The 18625-nt window shown below is 36.7% G+C and overlaps 1 protein-coding gene across 2 annotated transcripts in view; it reads left to right on the forward strand.

Moving 5' to 3' along the window:
• AKAP8 (A-kinase anchoring protein 8) overlaps positions 1-18625 on the forward strand; it is a 56405-nt gene that overhangs the window by 24795 nt on the left and 12985 nt on the right. Inside the window, exons 7-9 of one of the 2 annotated variants that reach the window (XM_007489688.2) lie at positions 776-822; positions 3611-3644; positions 5963-6050. In XM_007489688.2, coding sequence (XP_007489750.1) covers positions 776-822; positions 3611-3644; positions 5963-6050 — 169 coding nt within the window. The remainder of the gene's footprint in view (positions 1-775; positions 823-3610; positions 3645-5962; positions 6051-18625) is intronic. The other variant, XM_056822344.1, reaches the window with a different exon arrangement.

Genomic DNA, 18625 nt, shown 5'->3' on the forward strand with positions numbered 1-18625 from the left:
GGCAGCAGCATCTGTGCCCACATACATAGCCAGAAGAAAGTTATGGTCCTTTGGTTTGATTAGCTTTGGAAGAGTCTGTTTCACTTGCTAGCTACATGCCAGCATACAGACTTTGTTGTGTATTCCCTAAGACTGCTTAGAAAGCATTTACTATTCCCCACTGCTGATCTCTTATAGGTGCTTCCTGACTATTCTCTTAATTGATAACACTTATGAATTTGTATCATTTGGAGGACAAGCATCTGCTTCCTACTCTGAAGGTTCAGCCTTCTCTTTGGCAAAAGTCTCACATTCTCTGTCTCTATTTCAACTAATCGTACTTTTTCTTATGTCTCCTTCGGAGTCCCATGATTTTGTTGGTGTGGGTACTCCTTCCACCACAGCCTGCAACTCATTCACATCTTTGTAAAAGTTTTGTGAAATGCCATCACAGAAGATCACTTTACGACTCCCCTTCTGTTTTTGTCATTCCAGATTTAACTTAGCTGCTACTTGAGTGACAGATACATAGTGTGCCATCAAACCCATATAAATCCAGTTTGACAGTAATTTCCAGAACTTATTTTCTACTAGCATAATCTTTGAAAGCCCACGGCTACTTTATTTTCTACATTCTTTTAAATACGTATTTGCATACACTTTCTTTGACAATGTGATGAGAATTATCATCTAATACCATATAGGGAACATGTGAAAGCAAAGCAGAATTCAGTGTTTGGTTGGAAAGAATTAAAATTCTTGACTCCATGTTGACTCTTTTCTTTGTGTCTGGCAGATGGTGGAGATGGTGATTACCAGTTGGAAGATGAAGGCAACAGGGGTGTAAGTGAGCTTTATAGATCTTCTGTTTTTCCACCTCTATCTTCCAATTTCTCTTAGTTCTTGCCTCTATTCTTATTGGTTTTCACAAAGAGAAAGGACCAGCTATTGGTGTAGACTTCATTTCATCTCACTTCCTAAGGATTTATTTGTAGAAATAAATCTATGAGTGGACCTAATCCAACCTTTCAGGATAAATTAGATTCTAAAGATTCGCTTCAAGTTTATAGGCTTCAGCGTCATCATTGTTATGTAAAAATTTAAGAAAGAAACTATTGAAGGAACAATGCATTATGCATCAAGCATTAAAATTAGTGTGACTAAACTATATTTTCTCTTTTCACTAATTTCTTACTTGCTACATTTCTATCTCTTTTAGTCCAGAACTATATATTTTCTGTAGATTACTAATTGTCACCTTAATCTTTCTTTTCTGTAGCTGTTATGTTTATGTTCATTACTTTTCTAAGGGATTAACATAAGGAACTAGGATCTTCTTAGATAGCTTTTTTGAATATGTCTTTTGGATCTAGACCCAATTTACAATCTCTATTTGTCATCATGTAGTTCTTCTAAATTCATAAGTGAAGTTTAGCAAATTTGGTACATCCTAGCCCTCTGTATTTTGAATTCTGAGTTCTCAAAGCCTTGAGAAAAACAGTCTAGTAATCAGGAGTACTCAGTTAAAGATCAGTGTTCTTGAGTTCTTTTTCTCATGCTGTGGCTTACTGTTAGATTCTGACCTAATCACTTAACTTGGGCTTCCTGTATGTTAAATGAAAAGAATTCCCAAATATACAAAATCTCTTTCCATTGAGGAATCATTTGGCTGATATCTGAAAGGTAATATAATTTTATTAGCCTCTTAGAAGATGTTCCACGCGTTCAGTATTCGTAGGCCATCACCTATAAGCCCTTTTTCTCAGCTCTTTCTCTGTGGTTGTTTTCACCTTACTCCTCCCTAGAGTACCAGTGTGCTGCTTTTCTATTCTTATCCAAGTCTTGATTGAATCAGTGTCTTCATTTGAGCTAGAAATTTATTAATGAGTTTCAAAACTGTGATGGAATCTAAAAGGTAGCTTTATTGTAAAGTTAGAAGTTTCCCCTTTTAAAATAATTAGGTGGATATATTCTTTATCAGTAATTCTGATGCATTAGGTGATATGAGTGTTTTTAAGAAAAGCTTTAGGTTTAGAGTCAGAAGATCTGGATTATAATCCCAGTTCTATTACCTGAACTTCCAAACTTGAAGGAACACTTCTTCTCCCTGATATAGTTTCCTTATCTATTAGAAAAAAAAATTTTTTTTTAATGCTGGACTAGACAGTGTATTTTATTTTAATTGTTTTATTTTCAGTTATAAATTCTCCCTTTTGGCCTTCCCCTTTCTTACTTGTTGAGAAAGGAAAGGAAAAAAAACATTAAAAATTTAAGTAGTCAACAAATACAAATTCCCACAGTCATGTTACCCAAAATGTGCTTTAAATTGATGCTCTGCGTCCATTACCGCTCTCTGGAGACATTAATGAGGTTTCCCTCATTAAGAAATGAGAATAAGAAATTCCCTCAAAAGAAAACAACCCACCCCCTTCATCATTTCTTAAAGCACTATATAGCATCCCATTACATAGATATACCATAACTTGTTCAACCATTCCTCAGTTATAGGGTACCCTCTCAATTTCTCATTCTTGGCCACTAAGAAATGCTGCTCTAAATATTTTTCTATATACAGATCCAATTTCTTTGTTCTCTTTGGGTTATAGACTACTAGATAAATCTTAAGTTCCCTTTTAATGTTACAACAATCTTAGTTTCAGTAGCAGATTTACAGTATGGAAGGAGTTGTCTGCCTCTGTATTAATGGAATGTCAACTAATGCTTCAGGCCAAAGACCTGTTGGTACTGGAAGATGCTTTCATTAAATTGTTTAAATCTCACAGAATTGTGTGTGTGTGTGTGTGTGTGTGTACACATATATACATGTGTGTATAGAACATTGTTATTGCATGTTTTCAAATTATGAGTGAAGAAATGATCAATGAGAGATTCAGTTCTTCTTCAGGAGATCCACTATGGAACTCTGTTAACATCTGTTTACTGAGCCTATACATCTCAGAAGGGTTTTTGTTTTGTTTTGAATAAGCTCCTTATTTCTGTGTGTTTGCAGTTAGGAGTGGATGGTTTTGTTTTGTTTTTATCATTATCACCTACAAATTACCTTGAAATTGTAGTATCTGCTGATCTTTTCTAACATTTAGAAAGAGTGATTAGAATTGTAATCAGAGCTTCAAGTCCTGGCTCTGCTGTTTATTACCTTAAGTAGGAAATCACCTCTCCTCTACAGACCTTAAGTTTTATTTATTGATAAAATGAGTGCATTGGACTAAATGATTCATAAGTTTCCTTCTAGCTCAAAATCTTCTTATTTTCTAATCTCTTAAGAGAGGTTAGTTTAATAGTTAATAGTTTTAGCAAATTCTCAGTAGAGCTAATAGGAAGACTGTTTAATTCCCAGTTCTGTTTTCTTTTGTTTTCCCAATAGCCCTATTTGGAATTGATCCATATTATCCACAGCCCCATTAAAAACTCTAAACTTGTGTGTTTGCTTGTTTTATCAAAATGTAGCAAATACCCAGAATCCCACAAAATTATTTCATGGTGCTGTATTAAAGTTTGAGGTAAGAATACTAGAAGAGGGAGAAGATTAGCAGGACTGAGATTCTTATCTCTATAGGGAGTTGGCTATCTAAAGACACTGTGTCATTTTCAAACTTTGTATCTTTTCCAGGATGAGGAATTGGAAGAAGAAGGAAGGAGGAGAGGTAGGAGTTACCCAGCATCTTCCTGCTCTTAGAGTTTCACTGTATTTCAGCTTTGCACTGCCCCCATTCCTCCCATTTCCCATCCCACCCCCCACCCCCTTCAGCTCTCTCTCTCTCTCTTTAAGTGGGGTTCAGTGGTAGCCAGGAGAGGGCTTAGTATGCAAGTGCTGGGCCTGGCATGGAGCTGATGTTCTGTGAAACAGGACAGAGAGTTACAGTTGCTTGGAAAGGCTGTGAGGGTAGGGGGATCACACAAAGGCTTGCTCAGATGTCTTTGATGTGACACCTACTGGAAACAGTTTCATTCATTCCAATTATTGATATTAGGAACCAGTTTTCTCGTAGGATGGTAGAAAAGCTTGTCTGAAGTAAATTTTTCTGTAGGTATGACAGGGGAAATCACAGAAATCAGAGAGAGAAGAGGTTCCATCTATCCCATCCAGTCTGTTTTCCCCCTTGGCCAATGCAGGTTCCCTGAAATATTTTTTTTCCTTAACTTTATTCAGTCTGTAACTTCCTTGGTTGCTGGTGTGAATTTGATTTCCATTTTCACTGCCATGCTTTGATGCAGTGTGTTGAGCTACAGTGCAGGGGCCTCTATCCCTTTCCTTTGTGTTCAGTGGCTGTGGCGGGAAATACCTGCCCAAGCAGGGGGCTTGGGGAGGGCAAGTGGACTTGGATCAAGTCCCTTCCATCTGTCCCATTGGCTTCTCCCATATTTTCCCTCTGGGTGCCAGACAGGGCCTAGCCCTGGGGTCACAAGAAACTACTAACAGGCTGATAGTTTTCATCAGCCCCACTGTGGGGAAGTGGCACTGAAGAGATTTCAACATAAACTACAAGACCAGACCAAGCAGTGGACCCTTCAGAGGGAAATAGAAAATTGGAGCTTGGAGATGGTGGTGGTCTTTCCAAACACCCCTTCTTTCTACTTTCCCTCTGGGCCCTCTCTAGATGAACACTGCTTGGAAGAACCAAAGTTTGATTCCTTCTTGACCCTCCACTTACATGAACCTGTTTCTATGCAGGATCCTCTCTTAAGACTCTCCTTCTCTTATATTTTCAGGGCTTAGCTGACCTTTCTGAGATTCTTCCATCCATGTTTATTGAAGAGGTTATGTCTATAGCATGGGACCATACAGAGCACTAAACAGCTCTTGCAGTGGGGTCTATGCTAAAGCGAAGGTGAAATGTTTATTGCGCACAGGTCCTGGTACCCGGAATGACTTTGCTATTTAACAGCAGTAATAGTTTCAGGCAGTGACCTCTTGCCAAAAATCCCACGCCCTTTTGAGAGGCTTCTGAGCAGCGCACGCCGGTCGCCATCTTCGTGGGACAGTCTCGTGACTGGCATCAGGGGTAGGGGTTACAGTTCAGATGCTTATTGATCCTTTTTCCAGTCTCCTGCCCCTTTCCCCAGCCCTCTTTGAAAGATCCTGGTCTTTAGGATCTTCCCATATCCCTGTCACTGGCTTATGTGAGCTGTGCTCCTTGACTCTGGGGCATTGGGCTATACCATTCTTATAGGGGGCTTCCTGCACTGGCCCCAGGGGATGGACTGGAGGACCTGTTGGTCTTTTCCATCTCTTATTTCTAGGATTGCTCCTCCCTACCCCCACCCACCCCCAACACCTCTGACCCTGGATTCAAAGTCATAGGTTCATAATTTTTGTGAATGGAAGACAGTTGTTGGGCCAGCAAATATTGGCCAAGCTGTATAGTTCAGACAGAGACTGATTGAAAGAATAGATGAGGCCTGACTTGGGGATGGGGAGGTGGTGTGTAAAACGGTTAACTTCCTTGAGGCTTTGAAGTTACCATCTTCTCTCCATGGAAATTTCACTTTCTCTTTAAACATATTTAGAGAAAATAGAGTATACATTTTAGGTCTGGAAAACTGAAGGAAAGTGAGAGAAGCAAGATTAAGTTAACATAGGGGAAGAATAAATGATGGGAGAAAGAGAAATGACCATGGTTATGGAGGCAAGTAGATGAAGGCTGGAAGACATCACAGTTTTGGGGAAGGTTGGGGATAGCAGCCTTGGCAGATTTCTAATGTTCTAACTAACATCTTTATGATTTAATCGACTCTGTTGGGGAAAACTGGATTTCTCATCAAAATCCCAGAGGAGTCCAAGCCTTTTAAGTCCCTTGGTACCAAATATTCTTGACTCTGCTACTAAAGAAGGAGAATCCGTCTTTACAAACCCTTGTATCAGGGAATAAGGTGACAGAATTTCTTTACATAACAAGGCCCTAAAACTTATCTTATCTTTACTTCTATCCAAATTAACTTGAAATGTATTTCTCTGTTGCAGGGGATAAGGGTGATGAAGATGATGAAGTGAAAAAAAAGAGAGAGAAACAGCGAAGAAGGGACAGAATGCGGGACCGAACGGCAGACAGGTATGAGAGGAAATAAGTAAAGAGCTAGATGATTACTAGTAAATCTGAGTATTAAATTTAGGAATAAAGATAAGAATAGAATCTGAGTGTTTCTGTTGGAACAGAGTGGACTTTGGTTGGCAATTCTTAATTTAACATCTTAATTCTTCAAAAAGAGATTTCAAATAATTATTCCAAGAATCAAGAGGAATTTTACAGAACTATACAAGTGTACAAAAGCTAAATTGGGTTGTGAAATTTTAGCTTTTACAACATTCTGAAGACTCAACAGCTTTGTGTGGATTAATCTTCATTGAGAATTAGTCAGTGTTTTTAAATTTTTGTTTATTTGGTTTTATGTAAACTATATTTCCCAAAGCAAATCATCCTTCTCCCCAGAACCATCACTTACAACAAAGAAGAAAAGAGAAAGAAAAAAGTATTTATCAAGTTAAGAAATTGGGGGGGGGTATTTTTTATATTGCTCTACACCCAGTATCTCCCCATCTTGTGCCTTCTCGAACAGAAAATGGAGAAGTACCCTCTCACAGCTCTTCTTTGAGATCACACTTGGTTGTTATTGTTTAAATTTAAGTTTCAATCCTTCTTTGTTTTGTAATGACTGTGTTTATCTATTTCCTGGTGAATGTGAAATTTCACTTTGCATCAGTTTATTGAAGGTATTTCTATGCTTCTGTATATTCATCCTAGTTAACTATTTCTTATAGCACAATAATATTTCCATTACGTTCATATTATCACAACCAGCTTAGCTATTCCCCATTCAATAGGCATCTACTTTGTTTCTAATTCTTTGCTCCTACAAAGAGTAGTATAATAAATATTTTGATGTACATGGAATCTTTCTTTTTGTCATTTACATCCTTGGTAAGTTAACCCAGTAGTAGAATCTGTTGGTCAAAGAATAGGGATATTTTAGTCACTTTGTTCAAATAATTCCAATTTGCTTTGCAGAATGGTTGGAGCAAATCACATTTCACAGCTCTGCCATTAGTATATTAGGGTGCCTACCATTTCCAAACTATCAGTTTGTTCTTTAGGAGATGAAACCTCAGAGTTGTTTTGATTTGCATTTCTTTATCTTCTTACCATCATCATTTGACTTGTATCATACAACCAAAACTGTTAAAGAAACTGTGGGAGAAATGGTACTAATGATCTCTTAATTTCCCCTGTTGATCTTCATCACTTCTTGAATACCAATCCTCTTTTAAGTTTTCATGATATTACTCCTAATCCTCTTTCTACTCCTAATCTTCTTTCTACTCCCCACTGCTTCTTCTCAATCTCCTTTGTTGAATCTTCATCCATATAATACCCACTAATTGTGGGTATCTCAAATCTCTTCCCAGCTCTCCTCTTTTTGCTCTGTACTCTCTTACCAGTTCTCATAGATTTTTAGTTCTATAGATCAAGCTCCAGTCTCTCTCCTGTCCTCTATCTAATTTAACAATACCAACTGCCTTTTGAACATCTAAAATTGGATTTCCTGAAGCCACCTCAAACTGAAGATGTCCAAAACAATTTATCTTTTTCCCAAAACACAATAACCACAACTGTTTATTAAACATTTACTATGTGCCAAGAACTCTGGTAAGTTCTGGAATACAAATATAAGCAAAAAGAGAGAATATCTCTGCTCTCAAGGAGCATAAAACATAAAAGGGACCTGAAAAGAGAGCAAGAAATTGGGAGCAGAAATGGGATGAGGTACCCATATAGAAATAATCAAAACACTCCTTTCCCAACTTTACTAACATTGTCCAGGTTACCACCATCCTCATAGTCACCAAAAATACTTATCCTGCTTATCCAATTTGTTGTCAAGTCCTGTCATTTCTGTCTTCATAACATCTCTTCTCAAACACTGCTACCACCCTGGCACAAACCCTCTTCATGTCACACCTGGATAATTGCAAGAGCCTGCCAGTGGCTGTGTCTGCCTTGAGTCTGTCCATCATCCAAACCATCCTCCATTCAGGTGTCAAATTGAATTTCCTAAAACAAGGCTGTCCATATCAGTCCCCTATTCTGTAAATTCTAGTGACTTCTTATAGAAGTCCCTACTATTTCTTATACTTCCTCTTGCACTATACCAGCTATGCTGGCTGACTTGCTGTTCTTCTCATACTAAGTTCATCTGCTGCCTCTGGCCCTTTATACTGGTTGTCCCCCATGCCTAGAAAGTTCTCCCTTCTCACTTCCATCTTTTTGCTTCATTGAATTAAAGAGTTGGGTCAAATCCCACCTCATGCAAAAGGTTTTCCCTGGTGTCTCCAGTTTGCAAGTGCCTTTGGTCTGAACTTGCCTATCTATCTCTGTATGTATCTGGTATGAATACTGATCTGATTCTCTTCTTTAAAAAACAAACAAAAAACCCTTACCTTCAATCTTATAACCAATACTAAGTATCAGTTCCAAGGCAGAAGAGCACCAGGAGCAAGACAATTGTGGTTAAGTGACTTCCCCAGGGTCACATAGCTAGGAAGTGTCTGAGGTCATATTTGAACCCAGGTCCTCCCAATTCTCCCTATCCATTGAGCCACCTAGCATTTTGTTTCTAGGAGAATCACAATCTTTATTAACCTTAAAGAGAGCTCTGAATTATCAATGGGTGGTTCTTATCCAAATCCCCTGTAATAAGTAAACTGTTAAAAAATATATTTTTTGGTGTTTTTTAAAAAATTATTATTATTTCCATGTGTTTGATCTACAGCATTTTCTTTCTTGCCATGTTTTTTTCTATAGTACCAGGGATGATAAAAGGGTTGTTTTATTAATGTAGAATAAAAACTTTTTAGGTGGTCCTATTTTAACAGCAAGAGTGAGACATTGCCCCAATTTAAATGTTCCAGAGTTCTAGTCCAGTAGACACAGTGTACAAATTTTTATTTCCATAAGCTTCTTCAGTTTTCATGTCTAAAGTGACTTATTCCACTAGAGCACTGCAGTGTCCACACTTTATTTACCTGGTGGATTGTGCTTTCTACACTTAGCTAGGCAAGTCTTCACTTAGTTGAGACATAGCCTCACTGAGTCTGTTGTACTCCATGCCTTGTTAACATGAGAGGTTTAGAGATCAGAAGAATGTAGGATTTTAATAGCTAACTATCATCCTGGAAACGGCATTTTAATGACTAGTGTGTATATAACACTTTAAAGTTTGTAAAGTATATTGTGTATATTTCATTCAGTCCCTAAATGACTTGTGAAGGGTCTGAGACAGGATTCCAATTCAAGTATTGCTAATTTTTTAAGTTCAGATCTCTTTCCAGTGCACGCCTTTATCTCTAGTACCTCAGTTTTCAGTTTCTTTCTTTTTCAGAAGTGGAAAGTTGTCCTTGTAGTCCCCCCCATAGAGCTCTGGTGAGGGAAATGTTTTGTCAGACATAGATTAGGACAACAATCTGAAGCAGCAACAAGTGCCTTTATGCTGTGTTTAGGTGTTAGAAGAGGACTATAGTGGGTAAGTTGCTCAGCACTTCTACGCATTATGACCTGGCACAATAGTATAACCTTCCCTTGTTTGAGGTACCAAAGATGTTCTTGGTGATGTCACTGCTTCCATTTCTTATATAGGTGAATGACATTCTGTACAGACCCAGTAGAATTTGAAAACTCCAAGGCCCATGTGAGGTCCTTGATTTTGCCCATCATGTTCCAAGTTTTTGTATTTTGGTGAGTGATTTGAGAAAGGGAGGAAAGAACAAGTAGGTTTTCCCAGATATCTGCCCTTTGGGAGTAGTTCTTGTGGGACTGTTTTGGACTAGGCCTAACTAGAGCCTGTCTGGTAGTTTAAGTTTGGGATTGGAATAAAATGAAACTTTGATAGATCATCTTAACATTTAACAAAACATAGAAGGGTTATTTGGCAAGGACATAGCACTAGTTCAGGGAGATACAACCCCCAACCCCCCATGAAACATATAGGGAGACGGGTATATTCAGTTGAAGGCAATCTAACAGTTCTTAAAGTAGGGGCAGTAGTTCCCCCTAGACTGGGCTTTTTATGCCCTACTACAACCAAGGAAGCTGAATTACTGGCTTAAATCTTAGTTCTGTGCACCAGTCAATCCTCAGGCTTCCTTTCCTTTTATGGAAAAACTAGCCCAACCTAAAAGTCTGTGGCCCTACCAGAAGTTTTTCCTTCCAAAGGAGGTGATTATTCTGATGATGAAACCTAACTAGACAGAGCTATAAGAGTACATAGGAGAAGAGCCAGCTGCAGCTGGGAAGACTGAATTAAAGCTTTAAAGTTTTTTATAAATTCATTAAAACTAATAATTTTTATGCAAACTAGTTCCTTAAGTGGCTATATTTTACATGCCCCAAATGAAGTAGAATAAAAACATGTTTTGGTGATGCCCCCCACCCCACCCCCTTTCCCTGTAAGGAAGGAAAGTTCTAAAACTAAGATAATAACTTAGTTACCACAAATCTCAAAACAAAAATCATTTCAAATGAAGGGAAGGTATATATTGAGGAAAAAATTAATTTCTCAGCTTCATCCTGGAGATCATTCTTAGCTATGAGACTCAAAAAAATTCATGAGTTGTTGGTTTTTTTATTTTAATTAATGAAAATTCACTTTTTTCCTCTTCTCGCCTCTTTCTTACCCCACCTCTATCTCACCTTGCTTCCCTCAGTAAAGAAAAGCAAATATGCATAGCCATGCAAGAAAATTTTCATATTCTCCACATCCCGTTTCCCCTCCCAAAAGGTCTTAATCTGCATCCTGAGTTATCACCTCTCAGGAAGTAGAGAGTATATTTCACCATTAGTTCTCTGGAATTATGTTTGCTCATTTGCTTTTATTAGAATGAGTCTTTCCAAGTTATTTGTCTTTATTGTTGTTGTTACATAAATTGTTCTAGTTCTGCTTACTTTTGTCCTTTATCACTTCATAAAAGTCTTCCCAGGTTTTTTCTGAAACCAATCTCTTCATCATTTCTTATACCACAATTCTATCACATTCTTATAACATAACTTTTTCAACCATTCCCAATGGGTGGGCTCTCTGAATGTCCATTCTTTTGCCACAAACAGAACTTCTATAAATATTTTTGTACAGATGGATCCTTTTCCTCTTTGCTCTCTCTAGACTATCCATTTGAATTGTTTTCTGACTCTTATTGTGGGTCTAATTAACAGAGGATGATCTTTATGAGAACTAAAAAGTCATTCCTAAGCTTGAAGAATTTGGGGTTAACTTTTGGAGTTGTCAGCTGATCCAGCCATTCTGGAAAGCAACTTGGAACTTTGTCCAGAAAACCATTCACTTTAGAAACCGTTAAACTTCTTATTTATTTGCCCCAAAAAACACCAAATGAAATAATTTGAGGCCCCTGAGTTTCTATTGTTGTAACATATTGCAATGCAGCCTCCTCCAAGTCAGTGCTGAAAAACATTCTAGTGTCAGCAAAATATCCAGGTAATGATAACAGAACAAAGAGAAATCCTATTTCACTCTCAAAGTAGCTTGCTACAGCCTTATCCTTAACCATTGCCCCATGGCAAGAAAGCTAAGGAGCTATCTATGAAGCGATTGAATGTGGATCATATCACACATCATATAGTCCACTCCTTTCTTTTACAGATGAGGAAACTGAGGCCCAGGGAGGTTAAGAGACTTGCTCAAGGTCACACAGGTACTAAGTAATAGAATTTGACATTAAAACCTAGTCCTTTTGACTCTAAATATAATGATCTTCCCTTTTCACCATGTTGCTTTCTTTACATTCATGTTATTGTTCCCTTGGATAGTTATTGTTTTCTTTATATTATTTCCATTCAGGTCAGCTAAAATTTATTGAGATCCTGTTTTGTGCAAAGTACTATGCTAGGCATTGAGTATACAAGGATAAAATAATCTAGAAATTTAAATTCTACCGTGTGATACTATTTGAAAACAAATGCATACAAGTTAATGTGATTGGGATAAAGAGGTAGCATTTGAGCTGTGTCTTAAAGGAACTTTTGAGATTCTTAGGAGTAGATAGGCAGAAATCAAATGCCTTCCAGTCATGGAGGATGATGGTATGTGAGAAAGCTTGATTGTAAAGGTTGGAATACAATGTCATTAATTTAGCTGGAATAAATGAAGGGCCTTAAATGCTAAGATGAGGAATATGTATTTTGCTCCATTGGCAGTAGAGAGCTACAGATGGCTTTTAAGAAAGGGATTGGAGTTAGTAGACCTGTGATTTAGGAATATTATTTGCTGGTTTTAGGATAAATTGAAGAGAAGATACCCAGAATTAAAGATATATTGTCAGAATTCAGTTATAATAATCTAGGCAAGAGATGCTAAGGTCCTTAACAAGTAGAACTCCTTTTGTGTAAGTGGAGAGAAGTGGATATGTGTGAGCTGCTGTAGGAGGTAGTATGAACAAGCAGCTTACAGGCAGGCAGTTGGTGATATGAGACAAAAGTCCAGGAAAGAAGTTAGGGCATCTTCTAGTATCTGACTCTTCATGATCCCATGGATCATAGAATGCCAGACCCTTCTGTCCTCTTATCTCTTGGAAATATGTCCCAAGTTTCATATTCATTCTTCCCTATCTATCTCATCCTCTGCCTTCTCCTTTTCCAGTTGCCTTCCATCTTTCCCAGTATCAGGGTCTTTTTCAGTGAATCCTGTCTACTCATTATGTGGCCAAAGTATTTAAATTTTAGTTTCATTATTTAAGCTTCCAATGAATAGGCTGAATTACTTTCTTAAAATAATGACATATTTGATCTCCTTGCTGTCCAAGGGACTTTTAAAAGTCTTCTCCAGCACCATAATTTAAAAGCATTGATTCTGTACCACTCAGTTTTCCTTAACTTTCACAACCATACATTGCTACTGGAGAAACCAAAACTTTAACTGTGCCAACCTTTGCCATAGTTTTCCTTCCAAGAAGTAAATATCTTTAATTTCATGGCTACAGTTACTGTCTATAGTGATCTTTGAACTCAAGAATATAAATCCAATATTATTTCCACATCTGTCTCTTTGCTCAGAAGAGAAGGGACCGGCTACCAAGGTCTTGGATTTTTTTGATATTGAATTTCAAGCCAGCTTTTTTGCATTGTCCTCTTTCATCTTCATCAAAAGACTTCTTAATTCTTTTTCACTTTTTGCCATCAGAGTGGCATTAGCTGTATACCTGAGATTGTTGATATTTCTCTCAGCAACCTTAATTCCAGCTTTTATTCGTCTAACCTGGCATTTCACATGTTAGTTAAATGTAATGTTAAGTAATGTAAGTTAAAAAACGTGACAACATATATGTATAGCCATATCATACTTCTTTTCCAATCTTAAACCAATCAGTTAGTTGTTCCATGTTTGATTCAAACTATTGCTTCTTGGCCTTCATACAGGCTTCTCAGGAAACAAGATGATCTGGTACTCGCATCTCTGAAGACTTGGCCATATTTTATTGAGATCCATACACTCAAAAAGGCTTTAGTGTAAATAATGAAACAGAAATACATGTTTTTTCTGGAATTCCCTTGTTTTCTCCATAATCCAGTAGCTATTAACAATTCTGTCTCTAATTCCTCTGCCTCTTGGAAAACTAGCCTAAAGCTAGACATAAATTTCAGAGATGAGAGGTGATCCCAAGAGAGTCTTTGGGAAACTTCCTTTTAAGAAATAGAAGTTCCCTAAAAGTAAATTGGGGATTTGGGTAATTATCTCATAAAGGAGAAAAGATAAAGCACTTGAACAAGAATAAGATTACTAGTAGAAAGCATGGTCACATAATCTTAAGAGAGGATCATATGCCCAAAATTGTCAATTTTTAACGAATGATCAAATTGGTCATGAACTCAGAAAGCCCAAGGATTTAGCAATTAAGGAATTCACCAGTTAAAGTAACCTTTAAGTGTTTCAGGAGAGTAGAAAATTAACTAGAGCTTAAGTTGAAGCAATGAGATTGGTCCTTGGAGATACAAGGACAAAAATCAAACAACCCTTGCTCCATTCTGCAGTGGGGGGAGACAGTATGCTACTTGTACGCATAGAAGTATATAGCCAATATACGTATTCAAGCAGTTACCAAGTATCAGGGCAAGAAGCACAAAAGGTTCAGGTCAGAGTAGTATTTGGCCACAGTGATCTTCCTCAATCCCCGGCAGAACATTTAGCAGGATTTTATATACTTTAAGAAAAATCATCTTGCTTTATTGTTCTCTGAGCACTCTCCAAACCAGTTACATTGGCCTACTGAAGTTCCTCTAACATGTCACTCCAAGAACAGTCCACTGCAAAGGCTCTGTGCCAGGCCAATATAACTCGATTGGAGAGAACTCATAGAACCAGTAATAAGAAATTTAGAAAAGGAAGATTATATATAGATTCTGAAGGTTCGCTTAAGAAGGTAAAGTGAACTGGTGGGGAAGCAGAGCTAAGATGGTGGAAGATAATTCCTTAAAAATTAGAATTGGGCAAATGAAAGCTAATAATTTCATGAGTCATCAAGAAACAAGCAAAATTAAAGAAGAAAAAGTAGAAGAAAATGTGAAATATCTCATTAGGAAAAAACAGCTGACCTAGAAAATGGATTTAGAAGAGAATTATTGAACTTCCTGAAGTACATGATGGGGGGGGGGGGGGGGGGAGTCTAGACATCATTTTTCAAGAAATTATTAAAGGGGGCAGCTAGGTAGGTAGCTCAGTGGATTGAGAACCAGGCCTAGAGACGGGAGGTCCTAGGTTCAAATTTGGCCTCAGCCACTTCCTAGCTCTGTGACCCTAGGCAAGTCACTTGACCCCCATTGCCTAGCCCTTACCACTCTTCTGCCTTGGAGCCAATACACAGTATTGACTCTAAGACAGAAGGTAGGAAGAAATTATTAAAGATAACTGCCCTGATATCCTAGAACCAGAGAATAAAATAGATATAGAAAGAATATTCTACTCATTTCCTAGAAGAGAGACCAATATGAATATTCACAGAAATAATATAGCCAAATTCTAGAGCTTCCAGCTCAAGGAGAAACTATTACAAACATTTAGAAATAAAGATTAAAATAGCATGGATGATATAAAGATGACACAGGATTTGGCAGATGCTATATTAAAGGATCAGAAGGCTTAGAATGTGATACTCCAGCAGGCAAAGGAGCTAGAAATACAACTAACAATCACCTACCTAGTAAAACTTAGTGTAATCCTTCAGGGGAAAAAACATAGATATTTCATGAAATACAGGATGTTCAGTTCCTGATGAAAAGACTGAAGCTGAAATAGAAAATTTGGCTTTCAAATACAAGGCTCAAAAGAAGCAAAAAAGGTAAACAGAAGAAAGAGAAATAAGGAATTCAAAAAGGTTAAACTGTTTACATTCCTATCTGGGAAGACAATACTTATAACTCCTAAGAAATCTCTAATAATGAGGGCAGTTAGAAGGAATATATATAGATAGAGGACATGGACATGAGTTGACTATGATGTGATAATTTTAAAAAATAAAATTTAGGGATATGAAAGAAGAATGCACTGAGAGACGGATGAAAAGGAAGTAGAATGGGGTAAATTATATCATTTTAAAAGTTGCTGAAAGGAAGAGATTTTACAGTATGGGGGAAGATGGCCAGAGTGGGATGATGTGCCTGTTGCGTTATTCTTGACCGTTACACTCATCATCAGAATTGGGGAATGATGTACAATCATGGGGAATGATGTACAAACTCACTTGAGTATAGAAATCTCTTGCATACAGAGAATAGGCCTGGAAGAAGATAAAAGAACAGATATCTGATTGAAAGGAGAGTGGATTGAGAGAGGCAATGGACAGTAGCCAAATGAATTCATAAGGGAATGCTACTAAACATTTAATGAATAGTTCCAATACTTTGTAAACTATTTGGAAAACCAGTAAAAGAAGGAGTCCTACTAAATATGGCACTGATAACTAAACTAAGAAGAGCAAAAACAGGAAAAAAAAAGTATAGATCAGTTTCCCTAATAATGTTGATGCAAACATTTAAAATAAAATACTAGCAAGGAGATTTCAACAATGTCACAAAGATCATACTCTGTGACCAAGCAGAATTATACTAGGAATGCAGGGCTTGTTCAGTATTGGGGAAAACTCATCATAATTGACTCTCCATAATAAAACAAGAAAAATTATCTGATAATCTCAAAAAAATACAGAAAAAAGTGGCAAAATACAATACTCATTAAAACCACTAGAAACCAATGGAATTTCCCTTAAAAATAATAGTCTCTATCTAAAACCATTAATAATCATTATCTTTAATGAAGATACGGTTGAAGCCTTCCCAGTAAGATTAGGAGTGAAGCATGGATGCCTATTATCACCATTATTCAGTATTGTACTAGAAATGCTAGCTATAGCAATAAGAGAAGAAAAAGAAAGAGAAATTAAAATAGGCAATAAGAAAAGAAAATTCACTTTGTAGATGCTATGGACTAAAAACATAATTTAAAACTTTTGTAAAGTTGCTGGATATAAAATAAACCTACATAAATCATCATTTTATTACCAACAGAATCCAGCAACAAGAGATAGAGAAAATCCATTTAAAATAACTATGGGCAGAATAAAATAACTTGAGAGTTTACCTGCCAGGACAACCCAAGAATATGAACACAATTACAAAACACTTTTTCACACAAAGTAAAAGCTAAACAAATGGAAAAATATCGATTGCTCGTGACTGGGCTGAGCCAACATAATAATCGTATTTCTACCTAAGTTAATTCCGTGCCATACCAAAATACCAAAACGTCATTTCATAGAGCTAGAAAAAATCCATTTATCTGGAGGAATAAAGAGTCAGGAATATCAAGGGAATGATGAGGTGGGGAGGAGGAACTGTGAAGGGGAAGATATCCTGAATAGTATCAAATCTCAAACAGTGTTAAAAATTGATAATCGTCAAAACAATCTGGTACTTGCTAAGAATAGGGTAGTAGATCAGTGGAATAGATTAGGTACACAATACATAGTAGTAAATGACCCATAGTAATCTAGTATTTGATAAAAGCAAAGAGCCAAGCTTTCAGGACAAGAACTCACTATTTGACAAAAAACTGGAGAGCAATTTGGCAGAAATTAGATAGAGACCAACAGCTCACTCCATATACCAAGATATGATCAAAATGGGTACGTGATTTCAATATTAAAGGATGATACTATAAGCAAATTGGAGGTGTGCTGAGTAGTTTTCCCATCACATTTATGGATGAGGAAAGAATTTATGACCAAAGAAGACAGGATTGTGAGATGTAAGATAGATGATTTGTATTACATTGCATTGAAAAGGTTTTGCACAAACCACTAATTTAGCTAATATTTGAAGAAAAGTAGGGACAGAATTTTACAGCAAGTTCTCTGATTCTCAAATATATAGAAAACTGAGTCAAATTTATAAAAATACTAGTCATACCCCAATTGATAGTCAAAGGATATGCAGTTTTCAGTAGAAGAAATAAAAACTATATATTCATATGGAAAAGTGCCCTAAATAATTTTTTATTAGACAAATGCAAACCAAGGTGATTAAGGCACCATCTCATCCATAGTAGATTGGCTAATATGCAAGTAAAGGAAAATTACAAATATTGAAGAGGACATGGAAAAATTGGCACACTAACATATTCTTGGTGGAGTTGTGAACTAATCAGACTGTTTTGGAGAACAATTTGGAACCCTGCCCAAAGTGCTATAAAATTGTATAACCTTTAACCCAGCAACACCATTATTAGGTCTGTATCCCAGAGGGATCAAAGGAAAAAGTCAAAGGGTCATTAAAAAAAAAAATTTTTTTTTATGGCACCTCTTTTTGAGGTGACAAAAAATTAGAAGTTGATTATCCATCAATTGAATGACTGGACAAATTGTGGTATGTGGTTGTGTTCAAATACTATTTTCCTCTAAGAAATAACAAGCAGTTGATTCAGAAAAACCTTGACTACATGAACTGATACAAAGTGAGGTGAGCAAGTACCAAGAGAACATTAAACATAACAGCAATATTGTACAATGATCAACTGAATTAATTAGCTCTTCTCAGCAATATGGTGATCCAAAACATATCTGAAGGACTTGTGATGAAAAATGTTAACTATCTCCAGAGAAAGAACTGATAGAAACTTCATGCAGTTCAATGCGTATTTTTAATTTTTTTCCTTGAATTTTGGGGTTTTGTTTTTGGTTTTTTGGTCTCTTTTTTGCAACATGACTAAAATGGAAATGTTCTTGTATGACTGCATACATATCTGATTATGATCACAGAGAAGGTTAAGGGAAGGGAGGGAAAGAATTTAGAATTAAATTTTATTAAGGTTAAATTTTTACATGTAATTTGAAAAAATGAAGCATAAAAATTTTCACACAAAAAAAAAGAAAGAAAAGAGTGAGGAGTGACATCAAACCTCCACATTGTGAAAATCATTTTAGAGGATAAATGGAATAGAAAAGATTTCAGGCAGAGAGAATAATTAGGCTACTGTACTTAACCTTTGAGAGGTGATGAAGTCACAAAGGTTGTGCCTCTATGAGTGGAGAAGATGTATGTTTTAGATGACATGAATATAGAACCAAGATTTCACA

The sequence above is a fragment of the Monodelphis domestica genome, chromosome 3 (assembly GCF_027887165.1).
Source record: "Monodelphis domestica isolate mMonDom1 chromosome 3, mMonDom1.pri, whole genome shotgun sequence".
Lineage (NCBI taxonomy): Eukaryota > Metazoa > Chordata > Mammalia > Didelphimorphia > Didelphidae > Monodelphis > Monodelphis domestica.